At 45.5% G+C, this 18479-nt stretch overlaps 2 protein-coding genes and 1 long non-coding RNA gene across 3 annotated transcripts in view; 1 reads left to right on the top strand and 2 right to left on the bottom strand.

The window, feature by feature from the left end:
• Positions 1-18479, bottom strand: part of FOXL1 (forkhead box L1) — a 31516-nt gene that overhangs the window by 10839 nt on the left and 2198 nt on the right. The gene's annotated exons all lie outside the window — the stretch shown is intronic.
• Positions 6512-11680, top strand: LOC308483631. Its single transcript, XR_013989737.1, has 3 exons — positions 6512-7461; positions 10067-10114; positions 10995-11680. It is a non-coding gene; the product is annotated as an uncharacterized lncRNA (long non-coding RNA).
• On the bottom strand, positions 12450-17871 carry FOXC2 (forkhead box C2). The gene is made up of 2 exons (XM_081017683.1): positions 15638-17871; positions 12450-12576 (listed from the first exon to the last, which is right to left on the bottom strand). Exons 1-2 carry the CDS (start codon positions 17114-17116, stop codon positions 12526-12528), a joined length of 1530 nt encoding a protein of 509 aa, XP_080873809.1. The 5' UTR covers positions 17117-17871; the 3' UTR covers positions 12450-12525.

The raw sequence follows: 18479 nt of genomic DNA, 5'->3' as shown, positions 1-18479 counted from the left end.
GAGAGAAATGACGCTGGCCACGTTTGTAAGGGCGGGGTGGATGGGACACTTAAAAAGGGGGGGGGGATGCGGCAGTTCCCTAGAATGAGGAGAAATACGGTAACACACTAGAGACACTCAGGCCACCAATCAAAGGCCCCCGAGCTTGTGATTGGCTAATTTAATGTCTCTTCTCCATTGCCGAAAATGAATGAAATTGACTAGAACGCCTCGTGGCTGGAGAGAGATGGAACTTACATTTAAAAAGAAGAAGAAGAAGAAGAAGAAAGGCGTGGATAAATGGTTTCTGAGCATATGCAAAGAGCTTTCCCTTTGAGCATCAGTAGCAGCCACCGCACTTAGGAGCACAGAGGGTTTCCCAAGCTTCCACTGAAGCCGGCTTCATTCCTTGGAAATGATCAGCGAGCGGGCAGAGAAATAGGAAAAGGTCGTCGCTCGACGGTCAGTCACTTGCTTTGCACGCAAAAGTTCCCCGGTTAAATCCCTGGTATATCCAGTTAAGAAAGGATCAGGTAGACGCATGGGCGTAGTCAGCCAAAGTTGTGAGCTTTTTTTGGGAAATCAGGGGTAATACCCTTAAATGGGGGGGGGGCTTCTGCTGGGGGGGGCAAAACCTTAGATAATTGAGTACTTTCAATGCTTTACAATAATACTTGTGGATCTAGGGGGGCGGCTGCCTCCCCCCGTGGCTACGCCCACGGGTAGACGACGATATGGGAAATAGTTACGGGGGTGGGGGCTAGCCAGGTTTTTTGCTGCGGGTAGAGCCTCCGGGGGGTCCCAATGCTTGTCACTGAGGCTCCCAGTCTGTGTGGGTATGTCCGCAGATGTGAGTGGAGGGATGCCAAGCTGAATCTTTGACCCGGGTGAAATAAAGCCTAGTTTTGCCCCTGCCCTCTGGCTGATACCTGGAAGGGGGGGTTGTGAGTTGAATGGAGTTGGACATTAAAGTTTTACTGAGTCAAAGCACTGGTCCATCTAGCTCACTGGCCTATACAGAGAGCCTCACTATTAGGATTCAAGCAGCGGGAGGTTGAACCCCAAAACGTCTGCATGCAAAGCAGATGCCATTCCACTTCACTTACTAAATAGAAATGTTTTGGAGAGCCCCATAGCAGCCAACTCGCTGAGGGGTCTTCGCCCCCCCCCCCATAAAATATTTGAAAAAATCAGTCACCCCCTAAGTTGATGAGCATTGCCATTCAAATTGTGTTTGTGCCGTGTCATGTGATCGATTATGTGGGGCGGGGCTTACCCCCAATAGTTTATTCAAGTTGCCACCCCTGGAGAGCCCAAAGAAACTTCCCCTAAACCAGCCTGCTGTCCTCTGCCAGGAATACAGCCTTACCACTTTCCATTCAGTTTCTCCCAGAGAGGAGGATAATTCTATAGTGGGAGTGCACAGATAGGTAGTCTTAATTACAAAGAAGGGTATAATGAATTTCATTGCTCCAATACCTTTTATTTCCAGCTAGCAAGAGTTCGAGAAACACTGTGCTTCTCATTAACTGAATTAATTGAATTATTATTGTTGTTTAATATATTTTTTGATTTATTTTCCAATATCATTCCAGTAGCAGCCTCATAAATGACAATACCAATTGTTCCAGTTACAGATAGGTAGCCGTGTTGGTCTGCCATAGTCAAAATAAAAAAATCCTTCCAGTAGCACCTTTAAGACCAACTAAGTTAGTTCTTGGTATGAGCTTTCGTGTGCAAGCACACTTCTTCAGATACACTGAAACAGAAGTTGCCAGATCCTTCTATATAGTGAGAAGGTGGGGAGGGGTATTACTCAGAAGGGTGGTGGGAATTGGAGATTGGCAGATAGCTGAGATGAGCCTGCTGAATACCAATTGTGTCCAATTAATACAATTATTAATGCCAGTTATTCAAATGTCAAATCATACAATTTAATTAAACTGGCCCCCTCACATGCTAGAACAGTTTTTCCTGTTAATTAAAAAAAAAGCAGATTGCTTTGAGAGGTTTTTTAATTAAAAAAACAAGTGGTATATGAATCTTATGAAATCAATTAAAATCAATTAAAATATTACTATCATATCATAATCAGCGATAATTCAAGATTGTAGTGCTCCTGTACAAAGCCCTAAATGGCACAGGGACCAAGTACTTGCAGGTTCACCTCCCCCAATTCCTGCCTGCCAGTGCTTTGAGATCTGCAGCAAAGTCCTCTTCGCAGCACAGCCAGTGAGTATGGCTTGGGACAGGTCCTTCTCTGTGGTGGCACCATTTCTGGAACTGCCTCCCTCCCTGGAGAAGTGCACCTGCTTCCTACATTGTTCACAATTATTTGTGGGCTAAAGACATGTTTGCTCTTACAGGCTTTTGAAACACAAATGTCTGTGGCATGAGTTGCTAACCTTTTGCCCTCCAGATGTTGTCCTGAACTACAAGTCCCATCATCCCTGACTACTGGCCAAAGGAGCCAACTTCTAGGGGATGAAGGCCTCACTGCCCCCCTAAAATGTTTGAGGGGGACATGCCCCCCCAAAGTTGCTGGGCATTGCCATTCAAATGGTGTGAGTGCACTGCATCATGTGATGGATTGTGTGGGGTGGGGCTTAGAAGAAGAAGAGGAGGAGGTGGAGGAGACGGAGGAGTTTGGATTTGATATCCCGCTTTATCACTACCCGAAGGAGTCTCAAAGCGACTAACAATCTTTCCCCTCCTCCCCCACAACAAACACTCTGTGAGGTGAGTGAGGCTGAGAGACTTCAGAGAAGTGTGACTAGCCCAAGGTCACCCAGCAGCTGCATGTGGAGGAGCGGGGAAGCGAACCCGGTTCACCAGATTACGAGTCCACCAGCTCTTAAGTTGGCACCTCTGATACTGCCGGGGCCTGATAGCAATTGGAATCCAACAAAATCTGGAGGACTACTAGCCCCCACCTCACCCCCAGTATATTGCAATGTTGACATTACAGTCGTACCTTGGTTCTCAAACAGAATCCATTCCGGAAGTCTGTTTGACTTCTGAAAACTTTCAGAAACCAAGGCGCTGCTTCAAATTGGCTGCAGGAGCTTCTTGCACTCAATCAGAAGCTATGGAAGCCACGTCGGATGTTTGGCTGCCCAAAAAAGTTCACACACTGGAACACTTACTTCTGGGTTTGTGGCGTTCGGGAGCCAAAATTTTTGAGTCACAAGGCGTTCAAGAACCAAGGTACGACTGGACTTGGATTTAGTGTTGAATAATGTATTTTCAAAGATGATGTATAGATTGTGTTTTGATGTCATTTCATCACTCTGAACTCCCATGAGAGAAAGTAGGGGGTATAAAAATGAAACAAATAAATAACAATACTAAGAACCTGGAGTGTACGAGCAAAATAAAATAGTATGGCATTTTGAGCCTCCAAAAATGCTCTAGAAATTATCTTGCCCATCATCTTTTTAATATGGCTTTTAATCATCATCATAAAATCAACATGAAATTAGTACATATGTATTTGGCACCTTTCCCTTAAAGGAACTCGAGGCAGCCGACATTTTTCTCCTCACATCAACCCTGTGAGGTAGGTGAAAGAAAAAGAGGGAGGGAGAGAGAAGAGGACGTAACTGGTCCAATGTTGCCCAGTGGCTTTCATGGCTAAGTGAGGAGCTCAGCTGAACCTCCTCAATGGGCATCCTTAACTGCTACACCACACTGCTTCTGTGAGAGAGCTGATATAGCGTGGTGGCTCAGAAACCTGAGCTATAAAATCCCTGGTTTAAAGGCTGCCTTAGCCACAAACTTAATAGGCAAACCAGCTTCTCACAGCCTCAGTCCTCTCCCACATCTTCAATATGGGGGTGAATAGTAACATAGGACTTGCCGATCAGAAAGTCGGCGGTTCGAATCCCCGTGACGGGGTGAGCTCCCATTGCTCCTGCCAACCTAACAGTTCGAAAGCACACCCAAAAGTGCAAGTAGATAAATAGGTACCACTCTGGCGGGAAGGTAAACAGCGTTTCCGTGAGCTGCTCTGGTTTGCCAGAAGCGGCTTAGTCATGCTAGCCACATGACCCGGAAGCTGTATGCCGGCTCCCTCGGCAAATAAAGCGAGATGAGCGCCACAACCCCAGAGTCGGTCACGACTGGACCTAAATGGTCAGGGGTCCCTTTACCTTTACCTGCATGTGAAGAACTTTAGAGCAGGGGGTGGGCAGACATCAAGTTTATCTTATATGCTTTGGGGCTGGTTTGTTACTAAAAATCCAATATCTGCACACAGGAATCATGTGCAAAAGACATCTATTTAGATTTATTTTTTTTAAGGGAGGGTCCTTCTGAGCACATTCTGAACCCCAGGAATTTGTTTATCAGGACTGAGTTGAGTGCATGGCCTTTCACACCCAAAATTGCTGCTTTCTTCATTTCAGCAACCTTATTTAGGTAGGAAACATGCTCTTGGTGCTGCTATTCCTAGACAATTAAGAAACAGAAACACTTGGTGATCTATTGCAAATTATTGAGGTCGACCAGAAGATCCTTTCTGCTCAGCCTTGCTTTAAAATATTCTAAACTACTCTATAAATGTTTCTGTGGTTGTAACAACTGAAGAAGTTGCCATTAAATAATTGTTGCCACTGTAGTAACAAGCACTGGATTTGCAGGACCAGGGTGCAAATCTCATAAACTGAGGCAAGGCATATGCCCCTAGCCTCAGTTTTCTACAGTTTGTAAAAATGCAAGCACTAGTGAAGCTTCTCCCATGGTGGTTGTGAAGGAAAACTGTCAAAAGGCATTTTTTTCCTGGCTACAATGCTGTGTAAATAGTCATGTTTATTATCAGTAGTTATAACAACAGTAATTATGTTAATAGATTGCTGAATAAAGTACTGAATAAGAATAGCAGGCCACCAGCTACCCTAACTGGAGCTACAACCTGGTTAAAGCAATGTTAAATCTTATGATTTTTAGTCTATTAATCTACTGATTAAATGTGCATTCAGTCTGAACCCATCCAAGGAGCTTCCTGGCCAGAAAGAAGATTCTGCTCCAAATGTCACTTGCAAAAGCAAGGAAGAGAGAACACTGTGGTCGCATCCATCAGCCAAAGGACCACTGATTGCTATTCAGGAAGAACACCAGCAAGGAAAGATCAGCCTGGCCTGAACTGCTTTTAGCATTCAAAGTCTTAAAGAACTTGGGATCTGGTTACCTAAGAGACTGCACTCCACAGATGGGTCTGACAGCACTGCATGTCCCGGAGGTGCACTTGGTTTGTACTAGAAACTGGGCTTTTAGTGTTACAGCTCCAGCCCTCTGGAATAAGGTCCCAGCTGAAATTAGACAAGTGTCCAGAGTCTTGTTATTTAGGCAGCTACTGAAGATGCTTTTAAGAAGTTAGTTAACAGACAGGATGTATGTTTATTTTGTTGTCTCTTTATGATGGGTCTTTTTTGTTCAGCAATGTCAGCACTGGATCTAAGGGAACTTCACATTTCCATGTTTTTGTTATTCTTCTAATTATAATCTTCCAGTACTTTTGTGCATAACGACATGTCCACCACATATGGTCATATGCTTCATTCTGCATTTTGTAATCCCAGCATATTTTTAAATAATTATAATCTGATCCTTTTTAACCAGAGATGCTGGGAACTGAAGCTGGGACCTTCTGCATGACAAGCAAGTTTTCTGTCTCTGAGCTCCAGTCCGCCATAGGCTCAGTTTTTCAGCCAGGCAATTATGCTGAGGTGCAGGGTTTGACCAGAGTTCAAAAGTTCCCTGGTTCAATTCCCAGCATCTCAATATACGACTGAGAGAGATTCACTGTCAGAAACCATGGAGAGCTGCTACCAGTCTGTGTAGACAGTACTGATCAGGCTAGAGTCCAAGTATCTGACTCTAAGACAGCTTCTTATGCTCTTAAACTGGCTTGCAAAAAGGACCCAGCAATGCCCTGTAGCAGGTGACCCGTATGTTTCCAAAAGTGAGCAATCAAGGAACCCCCATTGGCTCTATCCCTTCCTTTAATTCACAGCAGGTGAATTTCTAAAAGAATCAGTTGAAATCCTCTTCTGTCATGTAACAGGGAGGAAGCGCTGGTGTTTGTTGCTTTGGCTGACAGCACTGGAAAGAGACACATGATACAAAAAAGCTCCCATTGTTTGTCAGGACATACTTTGCCAGATTAAATTGGGATGGGGTGGCGGGGGGGAGGGATAGACACTTCTTACGCCCCCTGCTCCTCGTGTCTAAAGTTCTAAGTGAGTTTGGCATTTGGATTTCTCGATATTCCCTTGCACAGGCTCTGTGAGGCCAAAATAAACTCAAAGTCCATGCAGGAGGCAGAGAGGCAGAGTCTTATAGACCCCGGAGTAACAAACAAGCCATTGTTCTTCAAGGAAGGCTTCGTCTCCCTACAGCCATTCCGCCAGTGTAAGGAGGGCAGGACCCACATCCTGTCATCTTAAGTAGGCAGGCCCTGGTCAGGTTTTGGAAAAAAATGCTTGGTCTGCAGAGATGTCAGGTAGCATCATAGGAGAATCAGAAGAGCCCCGTTGGATCAGCTCAAAGGTGCATCCAGCCCAGTATCCTGCTCTCACAGTGGCCAACCTGGTGCTTATTGGAAACTCTCAAGAAGGACCTGGGTGAGTGCAACAGCACTTTCCCCACTTGCAATTCCCAGTGATATATACTACCTCTGATACTGGAGACAGAATATAACCATCAGGTACAGCCTTCTCCTCCATGAATCTGTCTAACCTCTTTTAAAAACCATCCAGCCCTGCATCTTGCTATAGCAAATTCCATACTTGACTATGTTCTGTTAGAAGAAACACCACGTTTTGCCTGTCCTGAATATTCAGATTTACTGCATGGCCCCACGTTCTAGTATTATATTGGGGAGAGAGAGTAGGGGAAGATCTCTTAATCTAAACCATGCAAAAATTTATTCATCACTAGCAGGTCTCCTTACTTGCCTTTTGTCTAAACAAAAAAGCTCCAGATTTTGTAAACTTTCCTTTGTTAGCAGTCAGAGCCTAACTGAAAGCAGGAGCTTGACCATCTGTGAAATGGACGCAGCCATAGTAAGCTTTGTAGAAGAAACAGCTCCGTCCTATTATTGTACTCCCCCTACCCCATGGTGACAGGCTACTTCCTGCACACTCACAATTCCAGCTATTTATCTAGAGGATGGCTACGGGGTAGGTAGAGTGGAAGGGGAGGGCCCGTTCTTTTACAATCTGAATTCTGCTGGATCTAACCCCAGGTCCCATGTAGTTAAAGCAGAAGCCTTCAGCTTTTTCACACTGTTGCTTAATTCTTTCCTGTGTATTTCTATAGTGGTTGTATTGCTGTTGTGACCCATCTTACATCAGGCCGCAACCTGGCAGTGGGTCTGGACTCCCAACCCGTCGGTTGAAGGCTAAGGAGTTAATGCAGTTTGTTTCCAGCAGCAGCCAGTTCAACATCCCACTGATTGTGCACAGAATCTGATATTCAAATGTATGTTTCTTCTGAAAGCGGAGGTTTCATTTAGCTATCATAGTAGCAACTGTGCCTCTTCTTTAATTTAAAAAAAAATGTAGGAAGGGAGGTTATAGGAGGTTATTAGTTTGTTTTTGTTTTATGTATTTTGTGTTCTTATGTTGTATTTTTATGTTGTGAGCCGCCCTGTGATCTTAGGATGAAAGGCGGTATACAAATTTAAACAACAACAATAATGAATACCATTGTTAATGGTAGTTCAGAACACTGAACTAGCTACGATATATCCATACTGTTGATAGAGCAGTTTGGGTGGTTTTATTATCTTTGCCTGCTCACCCCCAAGTTTCCCAGGATTTATTTTCTTCCTTTCTGAACAAAAATATGACCAAATGCAGCTACAGCAATCCAGCTTGGTCCAATAATACTACAGCCAGTGACTCACTTTTAAGGAAAAATTAAGGTTGACACGGAACATATCCAACATTTCCTCAGGTATGGGGGCTGTGTTTCCTTTTAAAACTTGGTTTTAGATTTTAAATCTTGTTCCCTTTTAAAACCTGGGGTTTACATTTAAAATTATTATTTGGCTTTCCTGTCACTGAAATCTAAATTTAGTTGTCTCCTTCAAGGAGAAAAAAATAATAATAACTGGAAGTAAATGGTGAAAGCTTTTGTCACTCGGAGGCAGGGAGAGAAGAACTGGAGGACTGTTTTAAAAAAAGAAGGAAGGAAAAAGACTTCAGCAGTTTAGGCTTATATGGATGAAATCTCTTGTAGGCAGGGATAAAAGGAGGCTGTAATCTTAAGCATCCATCATGGGAAGCACATTGCATTGAAATCACTGAGATTTACCTCCAAGCAATAGAGTAATTAAGACTGAACCGAAACACCAAACCATTGCATTTTTTGTTGAATTGATTCTAGTTAAAACTTAAATCTAGGTATCAGCAACAGTAAAACAAAAGTAGGCCTTCTTTCATTAGAAATGAATTTGAATGTCCACTGGGAGTGTGTCCCCCCCCCCCAAAAAAAATATCCTGAACTTTTTATACTTTTAGAAACCTGGTGCAGGAACACATCCAATGCCACTGCCTCAAATAAGATTTCAGCAATAACAGTTCTGCATTTTTCAAAGAAACAAAGATGGTGTTGGGAAGAGGATAAAAGTATGTTTAAGGGGAAAGAAAGGTAATTTGAAAAGGTATATAAGGTGGTAAAATATATTACAGTCGTCAGCACAAAAAGCCAGCCATTACCAGCATCAAATTGCATATAATTGAGCCAGCGTCACCGATCACATATAACAGATCAAACGTTCATGTCACCTCCAATATCACCTTTCTGAACAGAGTCTGTTCACACATGCAAATGTGAATCACCAAGGATTGAAAAATCAAGTGATTTTGACTCAGTTGCATGTGCAACATAGTATGTCCCATGATTACCCAAAGTGGTGTACTGCTGAATGCCCCATTTGTGGGAAAGCTATAAAATCCTCCTTTGCTAGGAGTAGAAAAAAATCCAGTCAAGTCCAGGGATCACCAGGTCACCCCTTGGCTGCTCTATTGTAAAATCAACCATTATCAGGTCCTTCCTTTGGTAGGGGAAAATCAGCCCTAATGGATTCAACAATTCCTCTAGAAATAATTGTCTGACTTCAAGCAATATTCCAGGGCTATTTATTTCCCTTCTTATTGACTCGCACTTTAATTTTCACATCTCATTGGCATTAAACTCCCACCTGACAATTCTATCCTTTATATATCCACCAACTAAGATTTCACTTCATGCATCTGACAAAGAGGGTTTGTGTACACAAACAAACTTATTTTAAATTTCAGTCTTCAAGGTACAAGACTTTGGGGAGTGATGGATTGTGGAGCTTGCCTTAAATTCATGGAGTTGTCTCAGAGAATTTCCTCTGAATGACAGCTATCTAATACTCGAGGGGAGCAGTCTGCACATGCTTAGAGGTACCATCTGCTTTATTTCACATCCTGCAAAGCGGGGGCCGCAAGCAGCATAACAGACTTCGATGGGGGGGGTGGGCTGGAACTGTCCTACCACACACCAAGGATGGAGAATCTGTGGTCCTTCCTGTTTCTTGACTGCAGTTCCCTCATCCCTAACCACTGAGTATGCTATCTGGGGCTGATGGGAATTGTAGTCGATCAACATCTGGAGTGCCACAGGTTTCCCCATCCCTGACTGAAGCTAGGTCTGCTCAGTGGTTAATAATAATCATAACTAATCATCTCACTTTTTTCATTTAATTTGAAGGGTGGGCCTCCTTCCTCCACCACCATTGCCACTGGCCCACATCAAGCGTGGGAAATCAGCCAAAGTTTCCAGCTGAACAACAAGAGCAAAATTCTTAGGCCAATGTTGGCTTTAAACCCAGAACCTCCATAGCCCAATGTTTAAAACATGAAATTGAGCAGGGCAGAAGTAAACACATAGAAGAGGGTAGGATGAAAGCAAGAAGTTGAGTCCCATTGCTGCTGCAATCAGTGGGACTTTGCAATCCAGGAACTATTCATTCTTTAATTGTAGCAGTTATTTGAGGCAGGGATGGTTGTATAACAGTATTTTTAAAAATAAAAAAGTTCTGCTTTTTCAGGAGTTCCTGAAAAGAAGACTGAGAGGGGGACCCTCAAGAGAGAAAACTGTGAGCAGCCTATTGCAATTATTACAATTCTTTATAATTTTGGGATGTGACTTGCACCCAAAGTCCTGGTATCAGGAATATCAGTAGGTAGCTGATAGAGTATTCTCTCTTTCTTTTGCTATGATCCTAAAGGGCTCCATGAGAAATAAATGTGCTAATTATCCCCAAAATAGGAGCTACAACTAGATTGCTGTATGACTAGATAGTAAACATTTTGGATCCTATAATAAAGCAGGGAATGCCGACCAGATGCAGAATTTTAATTGACTGGTTCCAAGTTCTTCAGTTTAAACAAATGGGCATATAGACAAAACCTCTCTAAAATATTTTGAAAATAAGACAACAATTTAATAAATTGAAACATTCATGTTTATTAAAAGAAAAGGCCATGTTTGATTTTTAACAATTCTCTAACTACAATTCCTGGGCCAAAATAAATACCCTGAAAATATTAACATGTGTGTCCTAAATGTACATCTTTGATTATTATAAATTCCCTCCTCCCTAACAAACTGAGCTCCTCTCTGAACCAATTTAAGTTTACCATCTCGATAAAATTGTGAGACCCACTATTCTGTGGCCATTTACTTGAGAGAAATTCTCCTTCAGCAAAAGTATATCTGTGTACACACGCTTAGGCAGGTAGTAAATCTATCTTACTGGTGGATAGATGGGCAAATGGATAGACTAGATACAGGGATTTTAAGAACTTGGCAATTATATAGCACTTTCCCTTAAATGCTCCCCATATATCAGGGACAGTCTACATTTAATCTTGATGGGTCTGGATTCGTTGTTTAAAAGAAACTCCATGATCCACTAATGTGTGTTGTATTTTCAAAGTAAGAGTGACTATTCGGTACTCTCTTTGCCTGAACAGGATGTGCCACAGAACTGAGGAAAGCACAGAAGATGGCAACCAAATGGCTTTCGGGCTTTCCCTAGAAGGAAAGGCAAAATGGTTTGGGGTTTGAGAAGAGTTTGAGAAGAGTGACAACTAAACGAGGACATGGAACATGGTTATAAACATGGTAAAAGTCAACAGAGCACAGTTTTTATCTCTTACAATGCACAAATCTGGGGCCATCTAATTATGTCATCACGGGATGTATAAAAGAAAATGCTCTTTTACAGACTGTGCTATGGAATTCACTGCCACAAGATGTGGTGGCAGCTTTAAAAGCAGCATTGGCCAATTTCATGGAAGAGGAGAGGGTCTGCCAATAGCTTTCCATCATGATAGCTAAATGGAGCCTTCACATATAAAGGAAGTATCCCTCCATATAATACCAGTTGCAAACCACAGGAGAGGTCTCTTCCTTTCAGGTCCTGCTTGTGGGCTTTCCAGAGGCATCTGGGCAGCCACTGTGAAAACCAGGCACTAGATCAGGAGTGTTCGACTCCAGCTCCCATCAGCCCTAGCTATTGTGGACAATGGTCAGGGATGATAGGAGTTGCAGTCCATAAATAACCGAGTCGCTAAAGGCTCCTCAACACCTCACCAGAGGGACCTATGAAGCTCCTTTTATGCTTGAAACTCTAAAAAGGCACAACTAATCTGTACTCTTGTGATCCTAAACATACACTCTTGGTTAAGAGTATAACAGATGCCTAGCTTGGCTCAGACAAGATTCTTTGCGAGAATTCTCGCAATCTGCAGGCACTGGGCTGCCCATCAAAAATCAGCTAGTGCCTTCCCCTATGCCTAGTTCTGCCATGCATTTCCTTCAGCCGTCCTCAACACAGTCCTGCAAGGTAGACCAGTAGACTGTCCCCATTATTACAGGTAGAAGCAGAGAGGTTGCCATATCCCACCAAAAGAGGCTTTATAACTAGAGATGGAGAAACTGGCCCTTCAGAAGATGTTTTTTGTTTGTTTGTTTGCTTGCTTGCTTGCTTGCTTGCTTTTTACTACAGTTCCCATCTTCCCTTTTTAGTCTGCTGGCTGGGGCTGATGGGAGCCATCTAGAGGGTCACACATTCCTAATCCTGGGGTAGACCCTGCCCCTCCCTCCCATACAGTATTTTTATTCTTTAGATGTATTTCTTTGCTATAGCTCTTCCCCACCTGCCCCAAATTGTCCACCTTTATTCTCTTCCACAGAAGGCTTGAAATCAATGAAAATCCGTCCAAATATTGGATTTTGCGTGGAAAGGGGGTTACTAATAACTAGGGAATAACTAGATTTTTTTTATTTTAAAAAAAGGAAAGAGAAGAGAAAACAAGAGATTCCAGTATCTAGCACCCCACCCTAAACATCTTTTTAACCCCCCCCCCCCCCGATTTGAAATGTGGCCAGCGCTAGGTGCTGTAATAGATTCTTAATCCTGAAGGTTAAGAAATAATAATTTACCTTCTAAGCTGAGACCCACCGCGACTCAAATGTATATTGCCTTTCTTCACTACCAGCCTATCCTTCACAAACACAGACACTTCGCCATTGTTGCAAAATACTTGCAGGCTAGCGGAAAAGAGTAGCGCTTTATCCATGCTCAGAAACACATTACGTACCAGTATATGTACCAGTATTATCATCATGGACGTAGCCAAGGAGGGGCACGGAGGGGCAGCTGCCCCCCCATCAATGAAAATCAATAAAAATATATAGCTGAGGTTCTGCCCCCCTCCCCCCGCAACAAGAGGTCTGCCCCGCCCGACAAAAGGCTTCCTTCCCCCCCCCCCCCAACAAAAATCCTGGCTACGCCTATTATTATTATTATTATTATTATTATTATTAAAAAACAGCAGTGGTGCTCAAGGCGTATAAGGAAATGGGGATTCCAGGGCGAAGCTTACCAATCTGACCACCTTTAAGAAGTTCCTATTGAGCAGAAAGAGATTTTGGTTAAGGACGCAATTCCTTGGACACGGTAGGAAAGTCCTATGGAACTTCGTGGGATTCTCCCTTCGAGGCGGAAGCTACGGAGCTGCAGAGGGATTCGCTTGCACGACTGCAGTCCTTGATCCCATTTTGGGGAAGCAGATCCCAGTTTGTTTAGTGAGACTTGCTTCCCAGTAAGCGGTCTAGGGGATCCTATTCGATCAGCCTTTCCTTGGAAATCAGACTCAGGTATTAAATCGGTACAGCTGCTTGCCACCAGATAAGTCGTATCGCAGTCGGGACACTACTTCGAATCTATTAATTCGAATCGGGATGTTAATTCGAAAAATGTTGTAGCGCAGCTTTTTGGGGGGAGGGGGGACGTGGAGAACAAAACCCAGGTGACCTCCCTTGAGCATTCTCCTGTGTGTGACACATTTAAAACACAAGCAATGACAATGTTCGTTTATCTAAGCACCGAGAAATAAAAGCCATTATTATTATTATTATTATTATTATTATCATCATCATCATCACAGATAGACATCAAGTTTTCGGAACCAACTTAGGAAACCAGAATCTTTTCTTTTTCTTTTGTCTTCCAGCCCAAACAGGAATAAAGGCAATGGGGGGGGGGTAAATGAATAGAAAATAATCTACCCGAAAATAAAGTGGGGAGGGGGGACAAAGAGAATGAAAAAGAGTGTAGGACAGCATAATTAAACTGCTTCATTTAAAAAATAAGCGTTACATTGCCTGCTTTAATTTTTTTTTAATCTATATTATTTTGTCTGGAAGCCGGTGGATTTAAGAATCGGGGTAGTGAATGTTCCCATTCCTCTTGTTGGGGAATGGGTTTCACTCCGATTTACTACATCTGTGGCGGGAACTCCCCCCCCCCCCCCAGTGATTGCTAGGGGATTTTTGTTCTTATTATTATTATTAATTATTATTATTATTACAGTATTATTATTATTATTCCTCATTAGGAGCTACACTAAAGCTCTCCAACGGCGCGATCTTAACTACTCAAAAAGAAGTCCCATAAAATTCATTGGGGCTTACTCCCAGGTAAAGAGCGTTAGGATTGCTCCTAAGCGCGACAGCGATTTTCGTTCCGACCGCTTCGCACTTATCCACAAGTGACCCTAGCGCAACTCTGGACCGCGAGACTCAAGGCATCCGTTGGGGATACTTTCCATGAAACATGTTTAGAATTGCAGCTTTAAACCGGGTTTTGAACTTCCTTGTAGTTCGAAGGCTAACTCTACATTGCCTGGGGCCGTTCTTGTCCTGATCCCGTGTCAAGACCATTCACAAGTGACGCGCCTCTCAGAGACCTCCCTGGTCTCGATTTTTTTCCCATCTCCTCAGCTGCCTTGCAGGCCTGCACTTCGTTTTTCTTATCATATTTTCGAAGGGTGGAGAGTGGAAGGGGAGGAGGGCTGTAAGCAGGAAAACTGCAGAAATTCACACAAACATGCGGCAGACTTTTTGAGGAGAAATAAACAGTACGGATTTATTTATTTTTTTCCAAGAATGAGTACAACAATTAAGACCACATAAGACAAAACAAACGTGACAGAGAATTCAAAGAGAATGTGTTTTTTTCCTAAATGCATTTTGTCGGTTTTTAAAGGATCAGTTCAGAGTGGGAAATCTATTTTACAATTTTTTTAAAAAAAATCACACACTTGTTTTCTATCTCTCTGTTTTTCTACTGAAAGTATCAGATACTTTACTCTTTAAAAAAATGTGTGTGTTTTCCAATACTTCCCATCCACAACAGTTCATCAAGGGGAAACAACAATAAATTATTCATTTTTTTGGTAATTCACTTTTAAAAGGGAAAAGGGACTTTTGATGCGTATTTGTTCACAAAACCCGAAGAAAACAGGAAGACGTTTACTGATCATTAATTTGACAGATGGAAAAAAATGGGCAACATGGGAAATTTTTTAAGGAATAATCCAGTGAACTCAACTTTAAATATTATATTAATAATGGCTCTCCACTTAAGCCTGATTTCCACACATATTTACAACGCAATAAACAGAAACTCCCCTCCCAAAAAAAGAAAATCCCCCCCAAAACCCCCAACACCAAAACGTATACTTTTATATAGCTGTATCTATAATTATTTCTTTCCCTTTCAAAAAAAATCCTATAAATGGTCGTTGTGGAAATGGTGATTCTCTATAAGTTAACATTGTCCGAGATCACCGTCCTTTTTTTCTTTTCACAAAATAAGTTTTGCCACTGTCCTTTACTAATATATTTAACTTTCGTTAAAAAGATGCCTCCTCAACTCCCCCAAGTATAATTAACTTGAATTGAAAGAAGGCACTGAAGAACACCCTCCCCCGCACGCGCGCGCGCGCGCACACACACCCCAAACAGGGATTTTAGGGTTCGTAAAGTTCTATTTTGTGGGGCGGGTCACTTTTTCGCCCCAGTCTTTCGTTTGAATAAGAGGTCGTTTAAAAACAAAGCACAGCGCTAATTTCCTTCTATGCAATCTGAAGGGTTGACTTAAACCCCCTCCCTTGTTTGTTTGTTTGTTTGTTTGTTTGTTTGTTTGTGTTTCCCAGGAGTCGCTCAATCAATACTTAGTGCAGTCATAGGAATAAGGGGTGGTGGTGTGGCGGTATATGGAGGGCGCAGCTCTATAGGGGATCTGACAGGTGGAGTTGGTGCTCACCTGTTGCTCGCTCAGCGCCGTCGAGGTCTCTAGCCCCAGCCGGTGAGTGTTGAACATTTCCCGCACGTTGGAGAAGTTCTGCTGTTGCGCCCCGAAGGCGTGGCTGGGCAGGTGGTGGTTGATCTCCGACGTGTGGTTCAGGTACCAGGAGGCGGCGGCGGCCGTTGCTTGGCCGCCGGCTTGGTGGTGAGGGAGAGCGTGGTGGTGGTGATGGTGGTGATGGTGGTGGTGACTGGGGGTGAGGGTCCCCTCCTGCTGCTGCCCCCCGCTCGAGGCCAGATTCATGGAGGTGAGGGGCGAAGAGGCGCCGTTGCTTTGCTGCTGCTCCGAGATGGAGGCGGCGGCTTCCTCCAAGGTGGTGGGCACACACAGGTGAGCGTTCCTCTCGCCCGTGTAGAGGCTCATGGCGCGCATGCTGCATTGGTAGCTGCCCCCGGCCTCCCCCAAGCCCCCCTGGCTACAGGCCTGGCTGTAGATGGACGGGGCTTGCGCCTGGGCGTACCCGAGGGGCAAGGAGGACACCATGCCGGCCGTCCTGCTGACGGGGCTGAGCTCGCCCGGCGGCGAAGTCCGTAGAGTCATGATGTTCTCCACGCTGAACCCCGACAGCCCGTTGGTGCCGGCGCCCGGGTGGTGGGGATCACCCGGCAGCGAGCTCTCGGTGGACACCGACGGCGTGGACGCCACGCTCCGCGGGCTGTCCTGCAGGGCGCTGCCGCTCTCCGGGCTGAGGGTCTCTACCTTGGTGATGATGGGCAGGTCCGGCGAGGAAGCCTCGCTCTTGATGACAATCTTCTTCTCAGACGGGGCGGCCGAGGAAGAAGGCGGCGGCGGGGCAGAGGCGGACAAGGAGGCGTTACCGCCGGCGTTGTTGGACTGCGGCGTGTCCTTGGAGACGTCGGCGGCCTTCAGGGGCTCCTTGAGGTGCCTTTCCCTGAGCGTGTCGTCCTTCTCCTTGGAGACGTCTTTCTTCTTGAAGCGCCGGCGGCGTCGGAGGAAGCTGCCGTTCTCGAACATATTGTAAGAATCCGGATCGAGGGTCCAGTAGCTCCCTTTGCCCGGCTTCTTGTCGTCGCGAGGCACCTTCACGAAGCACTCGTTGAGCGAGAGGTTGTGGCGAATGGAGTTTTGCCAGCCCTGCTTGTTTTCCCGGTAGAAAGGGAAGCGGTCCATGATGAACTGGTAGATGCCGTTCAAGGTGATCTTCTTATCTGGCGCGTTCTGGATCGCCATGGTGATCAGAGCGATGTAGCTGTAGGGCGGCTTCACCAAGTCTTTGGGCGCCGTGGGCTGGTGAGGGTGGTAAGGCCCGTAGGAGCGCCCCATACCGGCCGCGTACTGGTCGGGGTGCCCCGGGTAGACCCCCATGGAGCCCGCCATGCTGCCGTAAGTCCCAGCCGTCCGGTAATAGTTCTGCTCGCTCAGATAAGGGACCACTCCCAAGGCGTTGGGGTCCGAGACGGAGTAGCGGGCCTGCATGGCGTCGGTTTTTTCAAAAAAATTCCCCTCCCTCCAAAAACGACAACAAAGTCCGATCTAGTAGAGGGAGGCCGAAGAAGAAAGGGGGAAATGTGCCCCCCTATGGCCTAGTCGCGTTGTTATCGGAAGGCCAAATCGCTGCCCCCCGCCCGCCCCCTCCAATCTCCTCCGCTGAGCGAGGCCTCCTCCTCCTCCACCACCTCAGAGCCAAAACATTCTCCGAAGCTCCTTTGCAAAATGGTCGGAACTCTCAAGCTCTTGCGCGGCGATCTGTCGCTGGGATCTCCTCCCGCATGGTTGAAAAGCGACGACGATGCTCTGGGGAGGAGGAGCAGCGCAATCAATGCACCGGCGTACCAAGTTTTTTGGGGTTTTTTTTTCTGAAAAGCAAAAGCAAAAAAGCGAAAACAAAAAAGCGCGACGACGGGCCAACCGGACGGATGGAGAGGCAGATTTTCGCAAAGGAGGGAGGGGAATGACAGCAATAATCTTGCAAGAAGAAAGGGATGGAGGGAAGCTATCGCTCAGGACTCTCGCTTGATCCGCTGTCTGCCCGCAAAGGCTCGCGACCCGCCGGCTCCGTTTGTCCCGGGTGAAAGCGGAGCGCGTGTAAACAAAAACAAGCCGTCGGAATCCAAATAAACGGTTCCTGTGCCGGCGACGCGCGCGCCACTCTGGAGCACAGCGCGAGGGGAGCCTCCGGGAAGCCCCGCGCCAGGCGAACTCCCCATCGAGGGCTGGAGAAAAGTTTCCAAAACTTCCCTTGCGGAAGGCCCGTTTTTACTCCTCGCTGGCCACGCCCCCGCCCTGCGCTCTCCGCCAATGGCGGCCCGGCTCGGGCTCGGGAGGGCCAATGGGAGAGTCGGAGGAGAGCGCCGTAAGGACGCGGCGGGGCTCCGGGAAGCGCGGCGAAGTTCGGGGTGGCTTCTGGCGTCCGCCTTCGCGGGTGGAACAGGGGCGATTCTGGAGCGCGAGGAGTAGGGTGGGTGCCGGGTGGGAGAGGTGCGATCGGTGGGATCCGAGGTCTGATTCGGTTTAAAGCCGAATCAGAAGCCGTTGCGCAAAGGCATCCGCGTTCTTAATTTAATTCCATCTATTTTAAAGATTGGAGCCACCATCTCCGAAAAGGCTACTGTTCTAAAATATTTCCCCGCACTGACAAATCTCCTATATGAAGCAAATTTTCCTTTTCAGGGTCGTTTGACGTTTTGACTTGAAATAAAATCTCTCCTCATCCGACACCAACGATAACAATGCCTGAGCGCCAGTCTAGGCTCCTTTCTTAAATTTTAAAGGGCGCTTAAGACAGCGCAGGGGATTTGTTCGCTCCCCTGCACCCGATGCGCCAAATCGATTTGCACTG

Source organism: Podarcis pityusensis (genome assembly GCF_964106645.2).
Source record: "Podarcis pityusensis genome assembly, chromosome: 8".
In the NCBI taxonomy this organism is placed as follows: domain Eukaryota; kingdom Metazoa; phylum Chordata; class Lepidosauria; order Squamata; family Lacertidae; genus Podarcis; species Podarcis pityusensis.
This window is presented reverse-complemented; position numbering and strand designations above follow the sequence as displayed.

Excerpts from the sequence above, each read along its gene's own strand:
- FOXC2 (XM_081017683.1), bottom strand. The coding sequence starts at position 17,116 with ATGCAGGCCCGCTACTCCGTCTCGGACCCCAACGCCTTGGGAGTGGTC. Across the intron at positions 12,577-15,637 it reads CGGCGCTGAGCGAGCAACAG|CCTGCAAGTATTTTGCAACA; the intron begins GTGAGCACCAAC and ends CTTTTCCGCTAG.